Below are 21,692 nucleotides of genomic sequence, written 5' to 3'. Positions count from 1 at the left end.
ATTGGTTCATTCCCTTCACCTGTTTCCCTCTATATATTGAGCCAGTCTTTCCCTTGTCTCCTGTCGGTTGGTTGTCTTTATCTCTCTCTCGTAGTGTCTCTCTTTCAATGATCAACTCTCCTTCTTTGTCCACATGTGATTCCTGGTGTTTTTTGTGTAGTTGCTTCCAAGCCACAGTTGTTATGCTATACCTTTTCTTGAAGTAAAGTATTTTTGTTTTTCGCTTCAAACCTGGAGTCCTGCATCTGAGCCACAACCCGTGACACAGTGTGCTTCTACTTTTTCATATTTTCCGTCTTCAATAGTTTTTGGGAGATGCAACATTGCATGTATTAGCCTGTGGCGACGTCAATGGATAATTTAAATGTGTTTCACCCAATGTTTCTACTTTACAGACAGTAGAAAAAAAGAAAAGAAAACACACTGGCCTCGCCTTGCCAATATTAAACATTGGTCTGGCCTTGTACGTGCAGCTTGAATTGCAGATATGGTATTTACATTTTGTAATTTAGACTTTACATTTGCATTTTTATTTATGCCCACAGACCGTCTTCAAAAAGTGATTCCACTCAGTTCCTCTTGAGGAAAAACACCCATTAATTAAACAAGAAAAATAGGCTGTGCTGCAGACACACTGGTGTAGTAATGAATCAGTAATGTCATGGCCCTCATTAAAATAGGCTGTGTTCAGATGGGAAACATGCACTTTTTAAAAGAGAGATGTCTGAAAACATACACGTTGAGGTGGCACAAATGCATACTAGCTCATTTATAATGCTCTGAGATGATTATGCAAATCTTTCTTCTTCTTTTTCATTAGACTGCAAGAAAGCAGGTTGCTGGCACGGTGAGTCCGGTGACAAGCCTTTTGGTCTATCTGCATTTCGCAGACTTCTGCACAATTGACCTCAACTGGAAACCATATCAGCAGTGGCAGAAGTTACCTGGCTTTCAGAGATGTCCTTGAAGTCATGTATGTATTATATCTGTCAGTAGTGCTGCTCTGTGGATCAATGGGGGGTCAGTGCATGGTGTACCTAAACATATTTCAGTCCAGATTAACTTACTTTTGTTTAACATTAAGAAAGCAGATTACTTTCCATACCAACTGGGACTTGAACAGGCCAAATTATGGATATTGGAGTGTGATAGTGTCTGGGGCTGATTGTACCAACACCTACCTGCATATTTAATCTGTCTGACAGATAACAGCATGCCAATAGGCTACTTGTAGACAGGACGTACCTCATTGTTGTTTTGGGTGTCAAGATACACGCAAAGAACACTGAAAGTAGTATGAATCTATTGTCAAAATAAAAGCTTCCAGCGAACCCTGACCATGTTTCACGGAGAAGGAAACAACAACAAACACCACACAGTAAAGTGAGGCAGCACCTGCATTTCAAAATAGTGAGAATAACTAATATTGCTGGCAAAGTAGAGAGAAACTGTATCCTAAACACTTTAAATATTAAATTAAACATGTTCGCTGGTTTTATTTTGAAAGCGCCCCACCGGAAACTGTTTATGCCATCGCGTGCGGTTTGACTCTGCTGCTATGGAAACCACAGTGTGGGCGGAGCTTGCTGGTGCCATTCGACTCGGAGGGTTTGATGCGGCGGTGAAGTCCTCGCTGACCAGCGCGCCACCGTTGTCCCTACGAGCTACAACTTTTAGTATTTAGTGTCCGTTCCGGTTGCTGAACATCCAGAGAACAAACTAGACACTGTATCCCCATTTTTCAGTCTAATTTGAGCCCTTAATCCAGGCCAGGCTAGACGTGTCGCACGGTACCCCCACCACCTTTCGGGATTTTTTTTGGTGTGGTTCTCCCCCCCGCGGCAAAAATCAGTCTGGTGGTTTAAGAGGAAGAAAAACAACAACAAAAACAACAACAACACTTTGGTGGACTGTTTGCCCCGACCATGACGAGAACATGTGGAAGTAGGTATGAGCCGACTGGTGATGAGGGTTATCTCCGCAACTAACACGCACGCAGCGAGGCGCCCTGGTTGCGGTCATCGAGCCCCGGAGGAGACCTTAGGAGAAGTCGCGTGGAGCACAAAGAGACCGCTCTTCTTTCTTTTTAAAGCCGAGGATAATACAACAAGTTCGGACCATGCACCCCCCGTGCTGACAAGAGGACCACAGGCGGGAGAGAGAGAGATTCTGTTGTATCCAGACTTTCATCACAACGCAAAGTTGGGACAATTGAGAGAAGTTTCCAGTCCGTCCGACCAGTTTAACGTGTTTTTGTGTGTTTTGACCTCGCTCCCTGAACCGAAGTCCACTTTAAATGCGGACTGGTTTGCACGAAACTGGTGAGTGCACAGGTCAAAGCAGAACCACAGAGGACCAGGTTATCTGTTCGGCATATTTGGGAACAACAACCCCGCCATGGAGCTGACGCACAGGAGCGTCGTGCTGCTGGGCTGCATCGTCTCTCTGGGCTCCTGGGCTCTTCTGGCTTCTGCAGAGGAAGGTGAGTCTGGAGGGTTTCCCTTCAACATGCTGCCTGGACTTGTCTGTCTGTGGTTTGCACGTGCTGAGTGAGATGTCCAATTAGTGCAACACCCTGTTCCTTGCCAAGGGAGAGTGCAGTAAAACAAACCACAAGGAGTTTTAAGAGTATGCTATGCTAATAAACCTAAATAATTAAAATCACTGTCATGTTACATTAATCCTAATACCGCCATAGAAGTGTTCATACACTGCTTTTCCCCCTGGGATTTATTTCAATTTTATTTTCCTGGGATTTATTTTATTTTCTTAATTTGTTTTATTGTCCTGGGATTTATTTTATTTTATTTTCTTATTTTCCTGGGATTTTTTAAATTTTATTTTATTATTTTCCTGGGATTTATTTTTATTTTATTCTCCCCAAGATATAACAAAACTATGGGTTTCATTTTTTTCTGGATATCTTCACGAAGTTAATTTTGTATAGACACATATTTTCACTTAGGAGTCAAAGGTCCCCCCAGGCTGCACCCTCGGGACCCATAACCAGCACCCCTTAAATCAATGAGGGAGACCGTGAGTGCTCTGAGGAAGATACAGGGCAGATGTGCCTTTTTCTGTGAGTGGATGAAGAGCTCCATGTGACGTATTGTGGGAAGTACATTAAACACTTTGTCGATATAGTCTCTGCATCAAGATATATTTTAGTTTCTGGCAGCAGACTTGACGTTAACAGGTCCTGGATCAGCTTTGTGAACCCCCCGGAGGGACGAGTAAGACATAAGCTGTCATAAAGTTAAAGAAAAAAAATGATGCTTTCAGTCTGTCTGTTTGTTTTTTTACGGGCGGTAAAGCTCGACATCATCAGCATAACAACAGCTCCAGTGTCTGGATAATTGGCTTAATTCAGGGGGTGCACGACTGAGCCTCAGTGAGCCACATTGACACATCAGAGGTCCTGGGTGTCTTTTTAATTGTAATCTCCTGCCACGTCTTTGTCTTTTTGTATTATTAGAGACGTTTCAGTGCCGTGTGAATAAAAAATAAAAACCAGATTTATCTTCGTTAGGATGCAACTTTTCTGGAAAATATTGACGTATAAAAGGTTTTTTTAAAAATATAATATACCTGTGTTTTTACTGAGTATTAGAGGAGCACACCTGGGGTTCTTTAAGACCCGCGAGTTGATGCTTTTTAAGTCCCTTACTGCTGTGTCGGCTGCGTGCCGCTGTGTCCCCGTGAAGACGACTCCGTATTCTCCATCGTGCTATTTCTGGTGTCAGGCTTAAAGCCGCTGAGGGCGACATTGTGGTATTATTTTACTGGCTCTCATTTCCTCTCACTCGTTAGCGCCACGGAGCGAAGACTGGAGACATATCAACTTTAATACAAAACATTGACGCGGCAGCTATTTCTCTGGCTAGCTCCCAATGTATACTGCAAAAAAAATACAAAAAATAAGAGAGTAATTTGCCATGAAAACAATGGGCTCTTTGACAATGAAACTTCCCATCCGCCCGCCAATCAATAGCGGCTGTAAACAGGAACGCCACCAACTTGCATGACTCCACACACTCTGGGGCCGGAACATGAATCTGTCAACTGCTTCTGGTTTTGGAGTCTGGACTTCACGTATCCGCTGGTACCGAATGGACTGGACTTGCAGTACGACTTCTACCATGTGCACATAATGGGACGTAACCCGCGGGCTCCTGGAGCTTATATTTGCAGCATTAAAAGAGAAAATTACTGCAGTTGGGAGTCTGAGTCCTTGCAGGGGGGTGGAGCGTTGTTGACTTTGTATTTCAGGCGAGAAATTTAGGGATTTTCCCAGACATAAAAAAAAAATTCTGAGTTTTCTGGGCTATTAGAGGAGCGGTATCCACTCCATGGGACTCCACCTCTTTGACTCAACGCAGAGAGAGATGCTTAACCCCAGATCTATGCGTGGGAGGCGATGGCCCACCAGGGTTTTTTGTTTTGGGGTGTCAGAATCATCAAACATAGTTCTCTGAGTCAACGGACTCTGATGGATCGGGTCAGATCCGTCTCAATACTTGCAAAGGCACGCAGAGACTCACAAATGGAAACTCACAGGTTCATAAATGGAAACTCACAGGTTCACAATTGCACGCAGAACAATTCACAAATATATTCGATTTACAAATGCACAAAGAAGGAGTTAAACATAAATTAGACTCACAAATGCACGCAGAACGATTCACAAATACATTCCAATGCCGTGGCTCGATTCGCAAATGCGTTTTTTTTTCAACATAGACGTATCTGTAGCCAATCGGATGTCGCCCCCGTATCGTTCTGCGTGCTTTTATGAGTAATTTATTTGTAAATCCTTCACGTGTGCATTAGTACATCCAATATATGTGTGAATTGTTCTGTGCGCATTTGTGAATCTTTGAGTTTGCATTTGTGAATCTTTGTGTTTGCATTTGTGAGTCTTTGAGTTTGCATTTGTGAATCTTTGGCATTTGTGAGTCTTTGAGTTTGCATTTGTGAATCTGAGTTTGCATTTGTGAGTCTTTGAGTTTGCATTTGTGAGTCTTTGAGTTTGCATTTGTGAATCTTTGAGTTTGCATTTGTGAATCTTTGGCATTAGTGAATCTTTGAGTTTGCATTTGTGAGTCTTTGAATTTGCATTTCTGAGTCTCTCTCTGTGTGCATTTGCAATTGTTGAGCTGGATCTGACCCCGTAGTTCCAAACAGGTGCGTCTTCAGGCTCACCGTGGAGGACGGCCGTGTCGACGGGAGCCGAGGGCTCCAGAACATCTGCGTCTCACCAAGTGTGAACAAGATGTCTGGTTTCTCCACGTCTCGGTGTAATGGCCCCATTCCTCTGCCAGCACACTCTGGATCATCCCCCTTGTTCCTCCATCTCGCAGTGAGCTGACGGGGAGGGAAGCATGAAGCTCACAGCTGCCAAAAAGCTCTCCTCCTCTTCCAAGGAAAAGGATAAATGACTCACTTACACACCGCTTGCTTCCTTCTGTCTCCGTCAAGAGCAAAGCACAGACCCCTTGATCAGATAATTACTTTGGTTCGGGAATTAATAACGAGCTTTTGGGGTGGAAATTAGTAATGAGGATGCACACGCAGTGTCCCACACACACTGAGAAAACAAACACTAGTTTAGCAGCGCCTCGCTTTTTAAATATATAACGTGTCATGTACAGGAAATGTATGAACCCGGAAAGCTTTTTTTTTCACAGCCAGGATTATTAATTGTCAGTAATGTAGCCGCACATGCAGTTTCCAAACACATTTGACATTATGAATGTAAACTCTAAATGTTTCTTATCCTCCCACACACACCAGCTCAACCTGTAAAGTACCCATTTTGTTTTTCTCCCCTCGTTATTCCTCACACACACACACACACACACACACTTTCTCTCTCTTACCGAGTGCAAAGATGCAGCCGGTGACAAAAGCACTGCAGTCTTCTCCACATTGCTCGGGTCCAGAGCTTTAATGATATTAACCAACTTGTCGGCGCTTATCTTTTTAAAATTTTCCGTGGCTTAAAGGCTCATTTGAGAGCTTGTGCTGTACTGAATTACCTGCGTGATCATCTGAAGCGTCGCCACTCTTATAATTATCAAAAGAAACGTTTCCATTCAAATGTAGTGCACATTTTAACGGAATTTCTGGTAAATCTTAAAAAAGTAAAAAATGCAAATGAACGCGAGTTTCTAACTGTTTACGATAATGTTTGCGTCAAGAAAAAAGTGGTTGGATGCTTGTGGTTTGATTGTAGTGTTGGATGGATGTTGTTTGGATGAAAGTGGTTGGATGGATGGAAGTGATTCGATGGTAGTTGTGTGGTTTGATGGAAGTGTTTGGATGCTTGTGATTGGATGGAATTAGTTGGATGGTCGTGGTTGGATGCTGGTGGTTGGATGGTAGTGGTTGGATGCTTGTCGTGGGATGGAATTAGTTGGATGGTCGTGGTTGAATGATAGTGGTTGGATGGAAGTGGTTGGATGCTAGTGGTTGGATGGAATTAGTTGGATGGATGTGGTTAGATGGAATTAGTTGGATGGTCGTGTTTGGATGGAAGTGGTTGGATGGAATTGGTTGGATGCTCGTGGTTGGATGCTAGTGGTTGGATGGAAGTGGTTGGATGCTAGTGGTTGGATGGTAGTGGTTGGATGGAATTAGTTGAATGGATGTGGTTAGATGGAATTAGTTGGATGGAAGTGGTTGGATGCTAGTGGTTGGATGGAAGTGGTTGGATGGAAGTGGTTGGATGCTAGTGGATTGAAACGCAGCATTGAAGACCTCGTTGCTCGTGCATGTTGACCGTAGATCCTCTCTGGCGGAGGAGAGATCTAGACTCTGAAGTTGACGTGCGATCGGCTGCTGAACATCGAGGAGAGACGACGTCTCTTTAGCAGAAATGTATTCTTCCTTTCCGGGAGGCTCGTACTTTTACTGCTCCCTGTCTTTAACAGCGTAGTAAATCTCCTGCTCCTGCAGCATGGTATGTTACCGCAGCTGTTGCCTCCTTCCATTTACAAATCATATTTTGTATGCAATGCAACAAGAGAGTGCAGCTGCCAGCGAGTGTGATTTGTTAAGCAGGATCAGGACTTGTGGTCGGGGTGAAAAATAAACATCATCGGCACTTTTTTTCTTCTTTTTTCTTTGCTGATGGAAAGAGGGGCTGCAGTGTCATCCTGTCTCCCTTAAACTTTACACACAGCAGTGGTTTGTTCCATGTCACACTCCCCAAAACAAAGCGACCCCAAACAAAAGAGTTGACATTAAGGTCTTTTGTGACACGTGCTGCCCCCCCCTCCGAACAATGAGCTCACACAGTAGATGATGCACCAGGGGCCGAGTGGGAGTAATGAGACGGCTGGAGTAATACGGCCACGTTCCCACCGGAGTTACACGATTTAAAACACACTGTTCATTAAAAATTATGCATCAATTCATACTTGATGCAGTAAAAAAAACAAAAAAAAAGCGGATACATCTCCACACTCTAATATGAGGGGGTTGATTAAAGATGCTCAGGGTTCCCTCACAAGCACTCTGTTGATACTGTGCGATGCTGTTGATTGGTAGTGTTTGGGTGGTAGTGGTTGGATGGTAGCGGTTGGATGGAAGTGGCTGGATGTGATTGGATGGTAGTGATTGGGTAGTAGTGGTTGGATGGTAGTCTTTGGATGGTAGCGGTTAGATGGTAGCGCTTGGATGTGGTTGGATGGTAGTGGTAGATGGAAGTGGTGGATGGTAGCGGTTGGATAGTAGTGGTTGGATGGTCGTGGTTGATGGAAGTGGGTAGATGGTAGCGGTTGGATGGAAGCGATTGGATGGTAGTGGTTTGATTGGTAGCGGTTGTATGGTAGTGGTTGGATGGTAGCAGTTGGATGAAAGCGGTTGTATGGTAGCGGTTGGATGGAAGCAGTTTGATTGGTAGGGGTTGGATGGAAGCGGTTGGATGGAAGTAGTTGGATGGTAGCGGTTGGATGGTAGCAGTTGGATGGAAGTGGTTGGATGGAAGTGGTTGGATGGTAGCGGTCGGATGGAAGAGGTTGGATGGAAGCGGTTGGATGGTAGCAGTTGGATGGAAGTGGTTGGATGGGGAAAGCCCCAGGGAAAGCCCCAGCCTGGTCACCTTCAAAGGCCACCTGAAGGCATGGCTCAGACTTCATCAGCCCTGTGACCATTAGAGTTAATCCGCACGGTATCCAAATGTCTTGCATGCACCTTTTTATTAATCTTTTTTTCTTCTTTTGTATTACTGTACTGTCATGTGTGAAGTGATGTGTGCTTTCCATTTCACTCTGCTTGCATTCTTAAATTACATCAACCTGCCAAGGGACTACAGATGGAAACTAGCCTCCCGGCTATAATCTGGCATATTTACATGTACATTGTACTGTCAATCAATATGCACTGTCCCTTATTCTCTAAATAAATAAATAAATAAATGGTAGCGGTTGGATGGAAGTGGTTGGATGGTAGCGGTTGGATGGAAGTGGTTGGATGATAGCGGCGAGGGAAGCCACTGCACACATATATATGTCTATATATATATATATATATTCATCCACTCAGCCAAATAACACGAGACAGGCGTGTTTAACTGTAATGAAAACATTCCGTGCTCATATTGATGTGACCTGCAGACGGATCGCTCCGTGGAGGAGAGATTGCCATCGACCCTTTGAAGACTGGAACGCTCCTCGGACCGATCTGTTTACCCCCCCCCCCTCCTCCCGTCTCCTCCACCAAATATCCATCATGATGAATGGAGCGCGGCGCCGAACTAAAAGCGCAGAAGCGACGTTTCTTTCCTTATCTCTGAAGCGGCCTTCCTTGAGCCTCGATCCCTTCCTTCGCCGACGTGCCTCCTTTCCTTCCTTGAGCCTCTCTCCCTGTCCTCCCGCCTCCTTGATGTTTGACTGCCGCTGTTCGCTGTTTTTCTCTCGCCGCCGACTGTCTCCCCCGCCGTGGAAATGTGGATCGTTTCCCAGAAATCCTTTTAAACGGAACCGATTTTTATACGAAAGGGATTTGCATTTAAAGCAACACGCCCCCCCGCACCCCCCTCCTCTCTGAAAAGCCGGCAGCCCATCATCCTCGCCACCTCAATCCGATGATTAGCTTCCTCAAGAGTTAAACAGGCATCCGAGTGCCACAAGTACCCTCAGCCCGTGTCTCTCTCACCCCCCCACCCCCCCACCCCCACCCTCTTTTTCTGTCTGTGAAGGATGCACATGGCAGCCGGGGAAATTGCAGGTGGATGATATTATAGCTCGGGCGAGAGAGGGTGTACTCCACCCCCCCCCCTCCATACATCCATGTCAGGCATTCTCTTTGGAGAGCCGGTCCGTCCTCCACCCGCGACGAGAGAGCGGGACACAATGGGGACGGCAGAGAGGGAATGAGGCCACAGCCTATCAGCCATACGCACCAAGGAGAATGGCACTTTTAGGGTGACGGAGGCGCTGAGGTGGGGGGGGGGGGTGTTCTCTTTGAAGTGAGTCGACGAGAGAGAGAGAGAGAGAGACAGACAACAGTCCCTTTATTTGCATTCTGTGATCACGCCGTCCACCTGAGGCCAGATGTGCGAGACACACGTGATGGAGATGAATATGCGATTATAACAAAGGGGATTTAAATTTTTTTTTTTTTAAAGGCCTTTTAATTATACTAGAGAAGCTATTTATCTCCGGGTCCCATCGTTCTCGTTTATCTCGCACACTAATCGCATTGAGAGAGCATCGTGCTCCCGCTTCCTTGTTGTCCGGCTGCTTTTGTCGTTTTTTTTTGCATTCAAATAGCAGAATGACATCAGCGGCTGTGCAATAAAATATTTTTTCATGTATAAAGCAACCTCGATGTCAACGTCGCTCGGCTGGAAGCGGCATCAGGGGCTCCGCTCAATTTATATGAGTCTGGGGTATTTCTTCTTCTCTCTCACTGCGTCAAAGGTTGACCTACATCTGGTGCTCGATACGCCAGTGCAAAAAAAAAAACCTGGAAGACCCACGTGTGCACATTTAGCTTCCGCCTGCCATGCACGCGCACGTCTCCGTGCACGCCTCCCAGGGGCCCGCTTTCATGCTTTCATGTGCTGCACTGAAGCAGCATCACACACACATTCCTGTGCGCCAGCACACCGCTCAGAGCTGGAAGTGTCAGGTTCTTGTGACGGGGTGAGGCTCAGGCGCAGAGAGACAGGCTGGACGCAATATAAATAACAAAAAAGCACTCTTTAATGATGCAAAACAGTTTACAAAAAAACAAGGTCCAAAAGGGGCAGGCAGAGGATCGTCGGTCAGGGCAGGCAGGGTCAGATACGACAGACGGGACGACGGGAAAGAGACACGGAACTAGAGACGACAATCCGACAGCAGACAAGGGAAAGACTGACACAATATATAGGGGGGGAAACACAGGTGTACGACATCAAACACTAACGAGACAAGAGTGGCTGTGGGCAGGTGCAGGGAATTAAACAATCAAGACAGAGAAGACACAGAGGAGACATAGGAGACACGGAACACAGGAGAAACAGAACCGGGTGTTCCAGGAAGAGGGAGTCGGGTCACTTCAGTTAAAGAAGCATTTTAAACACCTTCTTTTTTTTTAGGGCAGCTTATGCATCCTATTTTCAAGGATTGCTGAACACGAAAAATTCCTTTTTTTTCTCCCCTCGTGTTCTTTCGACGTCACCATTTTTTGCTTCAGTGCAAACCGATTGCTTCCTCGGCTCAACTCGGAAATCTGAATCGCATCGAAATTCTGCTTTCAAACTACTGAACTCACCCCCCGCTGAGAACGTGATTATTTGGGCTCGATGCGGGGAAAACGATGCTCTTTGTTCTCTAACAAACGGCAGAAAGATCCATCCATCTTTTTATTCAATATATATATATCTATATATCGGCCGCCGCCACACAAACGTCCAATAGGTCTCAGAGGAGCCCTGCATCCAGACTGAAGAAGAGGAACGAGCACACGGCGTCACTGTCGGGGATGTTTGGAGATGGAAGAAACAAAACAAGTGACGCCTCTCGAGATACGAGAGAAGATTCTCGGAGAAAGTCTGTTTTCTCTTGTATCTCTACTTAGAAGTGTCAATCCTTGGATGGTTTATTTAGCTGGAGTCTGCGACGCTGGCTTCAAGCTGTCCACCTCCCACTGCAGATTAGTCACTGAAAGCTGCGCGTGTGTGTCGTTTGCTTCTGCATTAATTCTTTTCTGCCTAAAATGAATTGTAGACGCTGCTTTGGTGAAGGCTTTGATGACGCCGCCGTGTCAAAAGACGTGTTTGAGGCTCAGCGAGCGGCAGGTAGAGCGGCGTGGGTTTGAAACGAGATAGGTCGCCACCTGTCCTCCGTTGGTTTATAAAAGCTCATATTTCCACGCTGTCTCTCTCCCTTCTCACACACGGGGAGTTTATATTGCTGCTAATACATCATTCCGGCCCTGTGAGCGAACACACGCGTTACAACGTGTTGGAATTCGTCCCAAAGGATTTTTTTTTACGTTCTACGATTTTTAAATCGCACAAGATAAAAAAACGTGCTAATAACTCATCCGTATACAAAGTTTTAAAGGGCAAAACGATCCGGTCCAATATCATTGAGAGGGGGGGTGGAGGGGGGCGGAGTCTCCTGCTGGTTAGGAAGATCATCCCAGATTTTAGTGTCCGCCCTGCAGCGGTGTGACCCTTGACCTCAGGCCTCCCCGTGGACAGGAGACGGGAGAAAGTGACGGCAACAAGCACACAAACTTTCACTTCCTCGCTCGGCTGTGACGACGAAGACGCTCGATCCTTCTTCTACGAAGGAGATTACGACTCGCAGCTCGTTGGTTTGAAGAGGGACGATCTGACCGCGGACCACATCCTGAGGGTTTATGATCGCTCCCCGGCTCAGAAGTGAAGCCAAGGGCCGTTAAACTTTGAAACTTGCATTCTTTCTCCGGTTGCAAAAAGACGTCTACGAGAATACGACCCGATGTACTTCTTCTCACTTGATTTATACCTTCAGTTTGAAAGAAAAGTGCACCGTCTCAATCTCCAGTTTCAAAGTGTACATGAAGTCATTTTAGTAACGTATGGTGCCCATTTAAAAACCAACGATAAAGCAGGGTATGCTTCAGGGGGCGGAGCCACCTGGTGATTGTCAGGTCCGCTAACTGTAAGCGGGCTGCTCGTCTCTCGACTTTAACCCTTTCACGGTGGGGTTTACTGTTCTGTTTAATTAAATACAATTATCTTTTGGAATTACGTCACACTACCGTTCAGAAGTTTGGGGTCACTTCGGAACAAAAATACAACTTAGAAATGTCCTTATTTTTCCTCGTTTTTATTTCTTTATTTATTTTCAAGAACTCTTTAAGGACATGGAACCATTTTTGTAAGGTTCTTTGAGGCACCTTTATAGGTTCTTTGATGAACTCTTTAAGGACATGGTTCCTTAAAGAACCCTGGTTCGAAAAGGTTCTATGTGGAAGCAGAAATGGTGCCTTAAAGAACCATTTGTTGAAGGTTCTTTGAGACACCTTTATAGGTTCTTTGAAGAACTCTTTAAGGAGATGGTTCTATAAACTACCCTGGTTTGAAAGGTTCTTTGTGGAACCAGAAATGGTGCCAAAAGAACCTGCTGCCGAGGAGGGTTTACTGTTCGTCAAAGTTGATTTTAAACCGTTTTTAGTGGCCTGAAAAGGTCTCATTCACCCTCTTGCGTCACTTTTAGTTGCAGAAAAACAGGACGACGACCAAAAAGACTTAAAAAGACCCCAAAAGACCGAAACCAATCGGTGACGTCACGCTGGCTGCGTCCACTTCTTTATGGAGTCGGTCGGCACAGCAGGGAGACGTCTGTATGAAGTTGTCAGGCTTCATGTTGGGTCTTGGCAGATTTCCATTTCACTTCTTTTCCTCCCGGGATGATGGATGATCCTTAAATTCTATTACTGAGCGAGGACCGTTTCCCAATCTAAACATCCTTTCTAAGTAGATCAGTTGTGTTTAGCTCGTTTTCTAACATCTAACAAAGTAGAAGCTTTCACATCGTCACTAAACTTGTTTTCAATAGGGATAAAATGTGTTATTCATCACACATCTGATAACCAAGGATTTTGCCTTTTCAATCTTTTAGAATCAGCGTCTATGAAAAGAAACTTTTCACTTTTTATTAGTTCTTTAAAGCTCAATTACAGCACAAGTTTTAAAGATTAAAAGGTGGGACATGCTCATAAAAACAAGGCTTTCCTGCCCCCCCCCCCTCCCATGTTTTCACAGGCCAGATATGTGTTTTAATTAAATACAATTATCTTTTGGAATTACGTCACAAATACCATTCAAAAGTTTGGGGTCACTTCAGAACAAAATACAACTTAGGAATGTCCTTGTTTTTCAATCAGTTTTTTTCAATGAAGATACCATTAAATTAATCATAAATACTCTCTCTACATAGTGAATGTGTAAATGACTATTCTCTGGTGTTCAATGAAGTCTCTACAGAGGTGTGTAGAGGCCCATCTCCAGTGTTCTAATGGTACATTGTGTTATCGCCTTAGAAGACTAGCGGAGGGGTAGAAAACCCTTGAAAACCTTTTTTATGTGAGCGCAGCTGAAAACAGTTATGCTGGTGAGAGAAGCTATAAAACTGGCCTTCCTTTGAGCCACAAAAAGAACAACATTAATATTTACAATAAAAATCATTATTTATAACCTCGTCAATGTCTTGACTAGATTTTCTATTAATTTTGTAATTAATTTGATAAATAAAAGTGAGTTTTCATGGAAAACACCAAATTATCTGTGTGACCCCAAACTTTTGAACGGTAGTGTATATTCCCTTAACTCAGTCAGACTCCAGAGTTATAAGCACATAAAGATTGAATATCCACGCGTCTGGCGCCCGGTAACTCAATACACGCGTCACCCCACACGTCGAGGAACTTTCCTCCTCGGCAGCAGGTAGGAAATTAAATTAGATTTAATCAGACGTGGTGGGGAAACTTAAATATCTTTGTATATTTTGTTAACTTTTTTCACTTTTTACACGAGAGTTTAGTTTGGGAGCTTGTGGATTTTGTATCGTTAAAAAAGAGAAAAGGGAATTTAAGGTAAAGAAAGGGGGAAGAGAGACGATTAGTGTAAACAATAGGAGAGAGAATAGATCTGCGACGAATAGTGGATCTAAACTTCTCCTGGTTCCAGATTCTCCATTTTTTTTTTTTACCTTTGTCAAACTCATTTTCACCGTGGGCCACATCAGCATCATGGCCGCCCTCTTAACCCTTGTGTTGCCTTAGGGTCATGAATCAAAAAATAACCCCTCCCCGCCTTAGGATTAATTTGACCCCATTCAATGTTTAATGTCGGTGTTCTTTCGGGAGTCAACAAACAAACATAAAGTGCCTCACATTTAAACTTGGAAAACAATATTAATTCTAATAATTTTCTGGAGGTTTTAATTGCTGGCGTCAAATTGAACCCAAAGGGTAAAATATGTTAGTAAATATAAAGGTAACAGGAGGGTGATGAATCGGGTCAAAATGACCCAAAGGCGGGGGGAGGGTGTAATATTGATTCGGGTCAAAATGACCCTAAGGCAACACAAGGGTTAAAGGGCCGGAAACACTTTAGAAGCTCCTCGAACATATTGTTAAATAACTCTCTTTGCTTTTGATTATTGTTTATTTGAGTAGATATATTGTACATAAGAAAATATCTCTAATATTACAACATAAATCCATTTAATTTGAAACCTTCAAAATAAAAGCACGGGAAATGTTTCTTTCATTTCTTTGATAGAAGGTGATCACGTGTCTTTCAAGCAGTCAGGGGCCACATAAAACGATGTGGCCCGCGGGCCTTGTGTTTGACACCTGTGCCGTACAGTATTCTGTATTTAAAGACTTTGTGGAACATTCAGAGGTCTTCAAAAGTTCAGAACTTTTTCCTTTTGTAATTCATTCTCCTGTTATGGGATTCTGTATCAGGAAGCCACCGGGGAGTTGGCGTGGAGCAGCGATGTTCTCGAGGAGAGCTTTCAGAGTCGGGTTATTTTTGAAGAGGCGTTTCAGAGCGGTGCCCATAATTGGAAGTAGCAGCAGGTGAATTCACTCCGTGGCTCACGGATCAATATGCACAAAGTATGGAGCTGGAATATGCTGCTAAAGCAAAGCAATCCATCACACACACACACACACCGTACGTGTTTTAAAGCTCTCGAGTACTTAAATGTGTCAAGTGGAGAGTGATTAATAGAATTTAGCACCAAAAAAAATGAAGTGTTTCTTTTTTCCTTCTTTCTTGTTGTTAAGAATCTCTTTCTTTCACTTTTTCTCCCGAATAAATTAGTGAGTTTCTGTACATGTCCAACAGAAAAAAACCTCTTTCTATAATAACGCTGTAATACAGCGTCACAGTCTTAGATTCACGTGTTTATCAGAGTTCGTACGGTCATGGAAAACCTGGAAAGGTCATGGAATTTGTAAATGTTTTTTCCAGGCCTGGGAAAAAATTTAATTCTAAACGTTTTGGAAAAGTTATAGAAATGTGTTATATTCATATGTTTCATTCACGCTGAGTTTTAAATAATTAATATGCTTTTTTAAAGAAAGACGCTCTAAATATAATCCGACATACGCTCTTTTTAATAGTCGCACATTTTCCGCGCTGCAAGTGAACGCACCTTAACTGAAAAGACATACATGTTTATTCTTTTAATCTGAACTATTGTCTCATTCATTTGAGTCATTTAAGGTTATATACTGTATGCTTTGGAATTGTCATTGTTAGTTTAAATACGAAATGTTCTCACTTTTTCATGTATACACCGAGATAAAAAAAAGAAAAAAGTTTGGTCATGGAAATTTGGTTAAAAGTCCTGGACACCCATTGGTCGACATGCGTGTGACCTCTGGTTCATGTAACTGTGTAACGCTTCCTTCTGGTCACATGACGTCTATTCTTCTGTCCATCCTGGAGAGGGGTCCTCCTCTGTTGCTCTCCTGAAGGGTCCTTCACTTTTTTCCCTGGTGAAAGTTTTTTTTTCCTATTTCTTGGGAGTTGTTCCTGATCCGATGTGAGGTCAAAGGTCAGGGATGTCGTTTGTGTACAGATTGTAAAGCACTCTGAGGCACATTCGTAATGTGTGATATTGGGCTGTATAAAGTCCACTGAATTGAATGTGGAGGCGTCTCTTTGGGAGTATCTGTGGCCTCCAAGCGATGTGGATGTAGTTTGTCGGGGGGGGGGGCTGTAGTGGTGTTCTGCATGTTGACACCGCGGGTCAACACTCATTACTCGTGAAAGGCTTCAGAACCGAGTCGGTGTCTCTCGCGTCCTCTTAACCTCAACCTCCCATTTTATGTTCTACACCAATGTGATTAAAGTAAATATTCACCTTGAATAATTCAACAAGGCGTTCTCCTCCACTTTACATTGTTTTATAATTCCGCCACCGGAGAGCAACTTTTTTTTGTGAACATTTTTATTTTTTACTCCTTTTCTGAACTCTTTTTTGTGAACTTTGTTTTGTTGAAACTTTTTTGTAAAACTTTTTTGTGAACTGTTTTGTGAAACATTTTTTATGAATTCTAATTTTGTGAAACTTTTTTGTTAACTCTATATTTGTGAACTTTCTTTTGTGAAACTTTTTGTGAAACTTTGAACCCTTTTTTTGTGAACTCTTTATATGAATTCTTTTTGTGAACTATTTTATGAACTCTCTGTGAACTCTTTTTGTGAAACTTTATCTGTATATCTGTTGTAGACATGTTTGACGTTGAGCTTCAATTTAGAAACGGGAAGATGAGAACATACGACTACATATCAAAAGAGCTTCTCCGTGAACGTGATTTCTATTCGCTGAGGAACTCTGGGAATGATCAATGCAAATGAGTCGGCCCAGTGAGCCTCCAATGACCTGTACTTCATCCTCAGCGCTTCACGCTCGTCTCAAGCTCCCTCCCTAACTAGGTCAGAGTATTGAGACGCGTCCCGAAAGCAGAGGAAGAACAAAGTGTCAAACATTCACACGTTCTTTGTCTCACTCCTCACTACACACGTTTACAGTAGCCGAGCTCATCTGCACGTGTCGTGGGAGGTTTTTTTGTTGTCAAACGGTAGACGGGTGGGTTAAATAGTGAGTTTGTTGCCCCCCCCCCCCCCCCCCGACTCCACCCCCCATCCAACCAGACCAGGAGACAGGAAGGGGGAACTACAGGAAGCTGAGTTCTGATCTCAGTAGACACAACTCCTTGTCAAATACACAGAAACAGGACTCACACACACACACACACACATTGTTCTGTTCACGTGCACACACTGACCCGCGCTGACACCGACGACGCCTGTCAAAGGGGGAAATCGCTTTTCACCGTTTTGCATTCCTCGCATGCAGGACGGGAGATAACCCCGAGGTCAACGTTTGCATTTCTAAAGATTAACCAACAATATTTCTGTGATTGTTGTAACGCCGCTCTATAAAATACCCGAATTACACGTCGACGGTGATAATCCCCCGCGAAGGAATAACTTGAATTCACTGACAAACTCCACTGACTTTTTTTCTAGTCGCAGCCGTAATCCATCACGTGAACGTTAGCGGAGACGAGCTCATTAACTTTACCCGTGAATCACCTTTTTGAATATTGGCCTCGGGTGGAAAACATCTGCTAATGGAGGAAAAAGTCTATTTCAAGGAATCATTAAACACATTGGGAGCTTTTTTACTCCCGTGTCTGTGTGGTGGTGATGATGACGAAGCTACAACCAGTTAGCTTAGCTTAGCATAAAGACTGGCACAGAGCCAGTCGGGCTGTCTCCAGTCTGTCTCTATAAGCTACGAGTGGTTTTCTCATCCCACTTTTTTTTGGCGATAAAGTGAAATAAGCGCATTCTCTCTCTCTCTCTCAACATGTTAAACTTATTTCTTTCATTTAAATGGGAAACATGCGAGGTATTGAATTGCCCCCGAGCCACCAGAACATCCCATAAGCAGGTCTGATTTCAGGCTCTTTTTTTTCATATTTTCAAACATGTGGTAGCAGTTTCCAACCCGAAAAACTCACAAAGGTTTTGAGTTATACCTGCAGGACAGTGACTCTACTGTAAAGTCATATTATAGAACCCAAAAAACCATGAGGTGGTTCCTTTCCTCGTCCCTGGTTTTAAAGGTTCTTTATGGCACCAGAAATGGTGCCTTAAAGAACCATTTTTTAAGGTTCTTTGAGACACCTTTATAGGTTCTTTGAAGAATTCTTTATGGAAATGGTTCCTTAAAGAACCCTGGTTCGAAAAGGTTCTATGTGGAAGCAGAAATGGTGCTTTAAAGAAACATTTATTGAAGGTTCTTTGAGGCACCTTAATAGGTTCTTTGAAGAACTCTTTAAGGACATGGTTCTTTAAAGAACCCTGGTTTCAAAGGTTCTATGTGGAACCAGAAATGTTGCCTTAAAGAAACATTTATTGAAGGTTCTTTGAGGCACCTTAATAGGTTCTTTGAAGAACTCTTTAAGGACATGGTTCTTTAAAGAACCCTGGTTTCAAAGGTTCTATGTGGAACCAGAAATGTTGCCTTAAAGAACCATTTATTGAAGGTTCTTTGATGCACCTTAATAGGTTCTTTGAAGAACTCTTTAATGAAATGGTTCCTTAAAGAACCCTGGTTCGAAAAGGATCTATGTGGAAGCAGAAATGGTGCCTTAAAGAACCATTTTTTTAAGGTTCTTTGAGACACCTTTATAGGTTCTTTGAAGAATTCTTTAAGGAAATGGTTCCTTAAAGAACCCATGTGGAAGCAGAAATGGTGCTTTAAAGAAACATTTGTTGAAGGTTCTTTGAGAGACCTTTATAGATTCTTTGAAGAACACTTTAAGGAGATGGTTCTATAAACTACCCTGGTTTGAAAGGTTCTTTGTGGAACCAGAAATGGTGCCTAAAGAACCATTTTTTGGAGGTTCTTTGAGACACCTTTATAGGTTATTGGACGAACTCTTTAAGGAAATGGTTCTTTAAAGAACCCTGGTTTGAAAGGTTCTTTGTGGAACCAGAAATGGTTCTTCTATGGCATCACTCTGGAGAACCATTTTCGGTTCCAGATGGCACCTCCATGCTGTACTGTTGGTAAAACACACACCGACAAACACATCTAGTATTTTTTGTCTGTAAATTCTTCCCCTCTTCCCCTTCTCTTTCCCTCTCTTCCCCCTCTCACATTCCCCTTATTCATTATCTCCGTGCTTCCCCCTCGTTCTCCTCCTCCTCCTCTCGGTGTACGAGGGTAATTGGCACTCTTGTTTCTTTTTAATTAAAATGAGGTCTAATTGTAGCCGAAGCAGCGCAGACGTTCGTAGGCCTATAATTTACCCATCATGCACCAGAGACACGCTGGAAAGTGTAAAATGGGAGGAAAGGAACGAACACGGAGGTTCGATGCTCTGGGATTAGAGTTGGAGACGACCCCATAGAGGACCAGGGTGAGATATTTACCCTTTGTGGGAAAAATACAGGGTCAGGTTTTACATTTCAAAAGAAAACTCCCTCTATTGTTCTCTGCCTTTCATACAGAAAAGGCGATACCTTCCCCACGTCATGCGTTTGAACCCCGACACGAACCCCAGGATACAAACTACAGCGGTTTAACCCAGGATACAAACTACAGTGTTTTAACCCAGGATACAAACTACAGCGTTTTAACCCAGGATACAAACTACAGCATTTTAACCCAGGATACAAACTACAGCATTTTAACCCAGGATACAAACTACAGCGGTTTAACATAGGATACAAACTACAGCGTTTTAACCCAGGATACAGACTACAGCGTTTTAACCCAGGATACAAACTACAGCGTTTAACCCAGGATACAAACTACAGCGTTTTAACCCAGGATACAAACTACAGCGTTTTAACCCAGGATACAGACTACAGCGTTTTAACCCAGGATACAAACTACAGCGTTTTAACCCAGGATACAAACTACAGCGTTTTAACCCAGGATACAAACTACAGCGTTTTAACCCAGGATACAGACTACAGCGTTTTAACCCAGGGTACAAACAACAGCATTTTAACCCAGGATACAGACTACAGCGTTTTAACCCAGGATACAAACTACAGCATTTTAACCCAGGATACAAACTACAGCGTTTTAACCCAGGATACAAACTGTAGTTTGCTATACAATCAACATCTTTAAACATCACTGTTTCTACCTGGGAGGAAAGTCTTATTGCTATGGAGGTAAATGTTTAATGTTTCCATGAACGTCATCCCAAGTCTTCTTGCCAGCATCAGTTTAGACTTCTTCTTCTTCTTCTTCTTCTTCTACTTTTTCTTCTTCTTCTTATACCTTTTCTTCTCCTTCTTCTTCTACTACTTTTACTTCTGCTTCACTTCTTTTCTACTTTTTCTTCTCCTTCTAGTTCTACTTTTTCTTGTATTTCTACTTTTACTTCATCTTCTACTTCTTCTACTTTTTTCTACTTCTAAGTCTTCTCCTTCTACTTATTCTACTATTCCTTCTTCTACTTCTTCTTTTTCCACTTCTTCTACCTTTTCTTCTTTTTCTTCTACTACTTTTACTTCTACTTCTTTTTCTACTTCTACTTTTTCTTCTCCTTCTTCTACTTCTACTTGTTCTTCTACCTTTTCTTCTTCTTCTACTACTTCTACTTTTTCTTCTTTTACTTCATCTTCTACTTTTTTCTACTTCTAAGTCTTATTCTACTATTCCTTCTTCTTTTCTTCTTCTTCTCCTTCTACTACTTCTCCTTCTACTACTTCTCCTCCTTCTTCTTCTGTCTGCTAACGATTGTACTATAATTACTGTACAGTTGTTTGTTTTGGGTTGTTTAAACATGGCCGGATGACGAGTCCTCATTGTTCTTCATTTCTCTAACACTCGGGGCAATGTCCCCGGCAGTGGGTGGCCACCGCCACGCCGCTGTAAGAATGTAATGGGGGGGGGGGGGGTCCACTTCAGCGAGAGGCGAGTCGGTGCACGCACATAATAGAAACATGGAAACTCACTCACACATCCTGTCATAAACCGTGATGATAGAGAGCGGCGGTGATAAACAGTGATCATCCTCACGCCGGGGTTCTGTCTCCACTCCTTCAAAGGGACGACATAATCAGCATCTGAGGCGCAGGTGGATGTGATAGGTGGAGCCTGAGTGTGTGTGTTGCATTTTTATTGTTATGCTCGAGTGAACTTTGTCATCCAATTAATCCTCCTCACCTTCCCTCTCGCTCCTCTTTCCTCTCTCCCTCTTTCTATCGCCTCAGATTGTTGTTATAAAGCCGCTGGGCTTCTGTGGGTTTGAAGTGGCAGAGAGAGAGAGTGTGTGGCATGTTGTGTGTTTCTAGTAAAAATGAGTGGACCGTAAAAAGAGGAAGTGGGGTAATAAATAATTGATTTACAAGCAGCATTTACTGAGATGATTAGTGAAGTCATGCTCCGGTCCGCCAGGTGACGGGAGGAGGAAATGACAGTTTTCATACAATGAGAACGATTTAGATGATGAATTCTGCACGTGTGTGTATGAGTGTGTGTGTGTATGAGTGTGTGTGTTCACTGAGTAATATTCAATTAGCAGGAGCTACGATGTGAGCAGCAGTGGGCGTGAACGAGTGATCATTGAAATCATTATGAAAAAACAAGGCTAGTCGGAGTATTGTCAAGTCCAGCTCCTGTTCACCGTTTCCAAAGGACGTGAAGACA

At 43.3% G+C, this 21,692-nt stretch overlaps 1 protein-coding gene across 1 annotated transcript in view; it reads left to right on the top strand.

Moving 5' to 3' along the window:
• Window positions 1-1,623: 1,623 nt before the first annotated feature.
• Window positions 1,624-21,692, top strand: part of ephb4a (eph receptor B4a) — a 55,691-nt gene continuing 35,622 nt past the window's right edge. The window contains exon 1 of the mRNA XM_056444405.1: window positions 1,624-2,482. Coding sequence (XP_056300380.1) covers window positions 2,398-2,482 — 85 coding nt within the window. The 5' untranslated portion in view covers window positions 1,624-2,397. The remainder of the gene's footprint in view (window positions 2,483-21,692) is intronic.

This window comes from Pseudoliparis swirei, chromosome 3 (assembly GCF_029220125.1).
Source record: "Pseudoliparis swirei isolate HS2019 ecotype Mariana Trench chromosome 3, NWPU_hadal_v1, whole genome shotgun sequence".
Lineage (NCBI taxonomy): Eukaryota > Metazoa > Chordata > Actinopteri > Perciformes > Liparidae > Pseudoliparis > Pseudoliparis swirei.
This window is presented reverse-complemented; position numbering and strand designations above follow the sequence as displayed.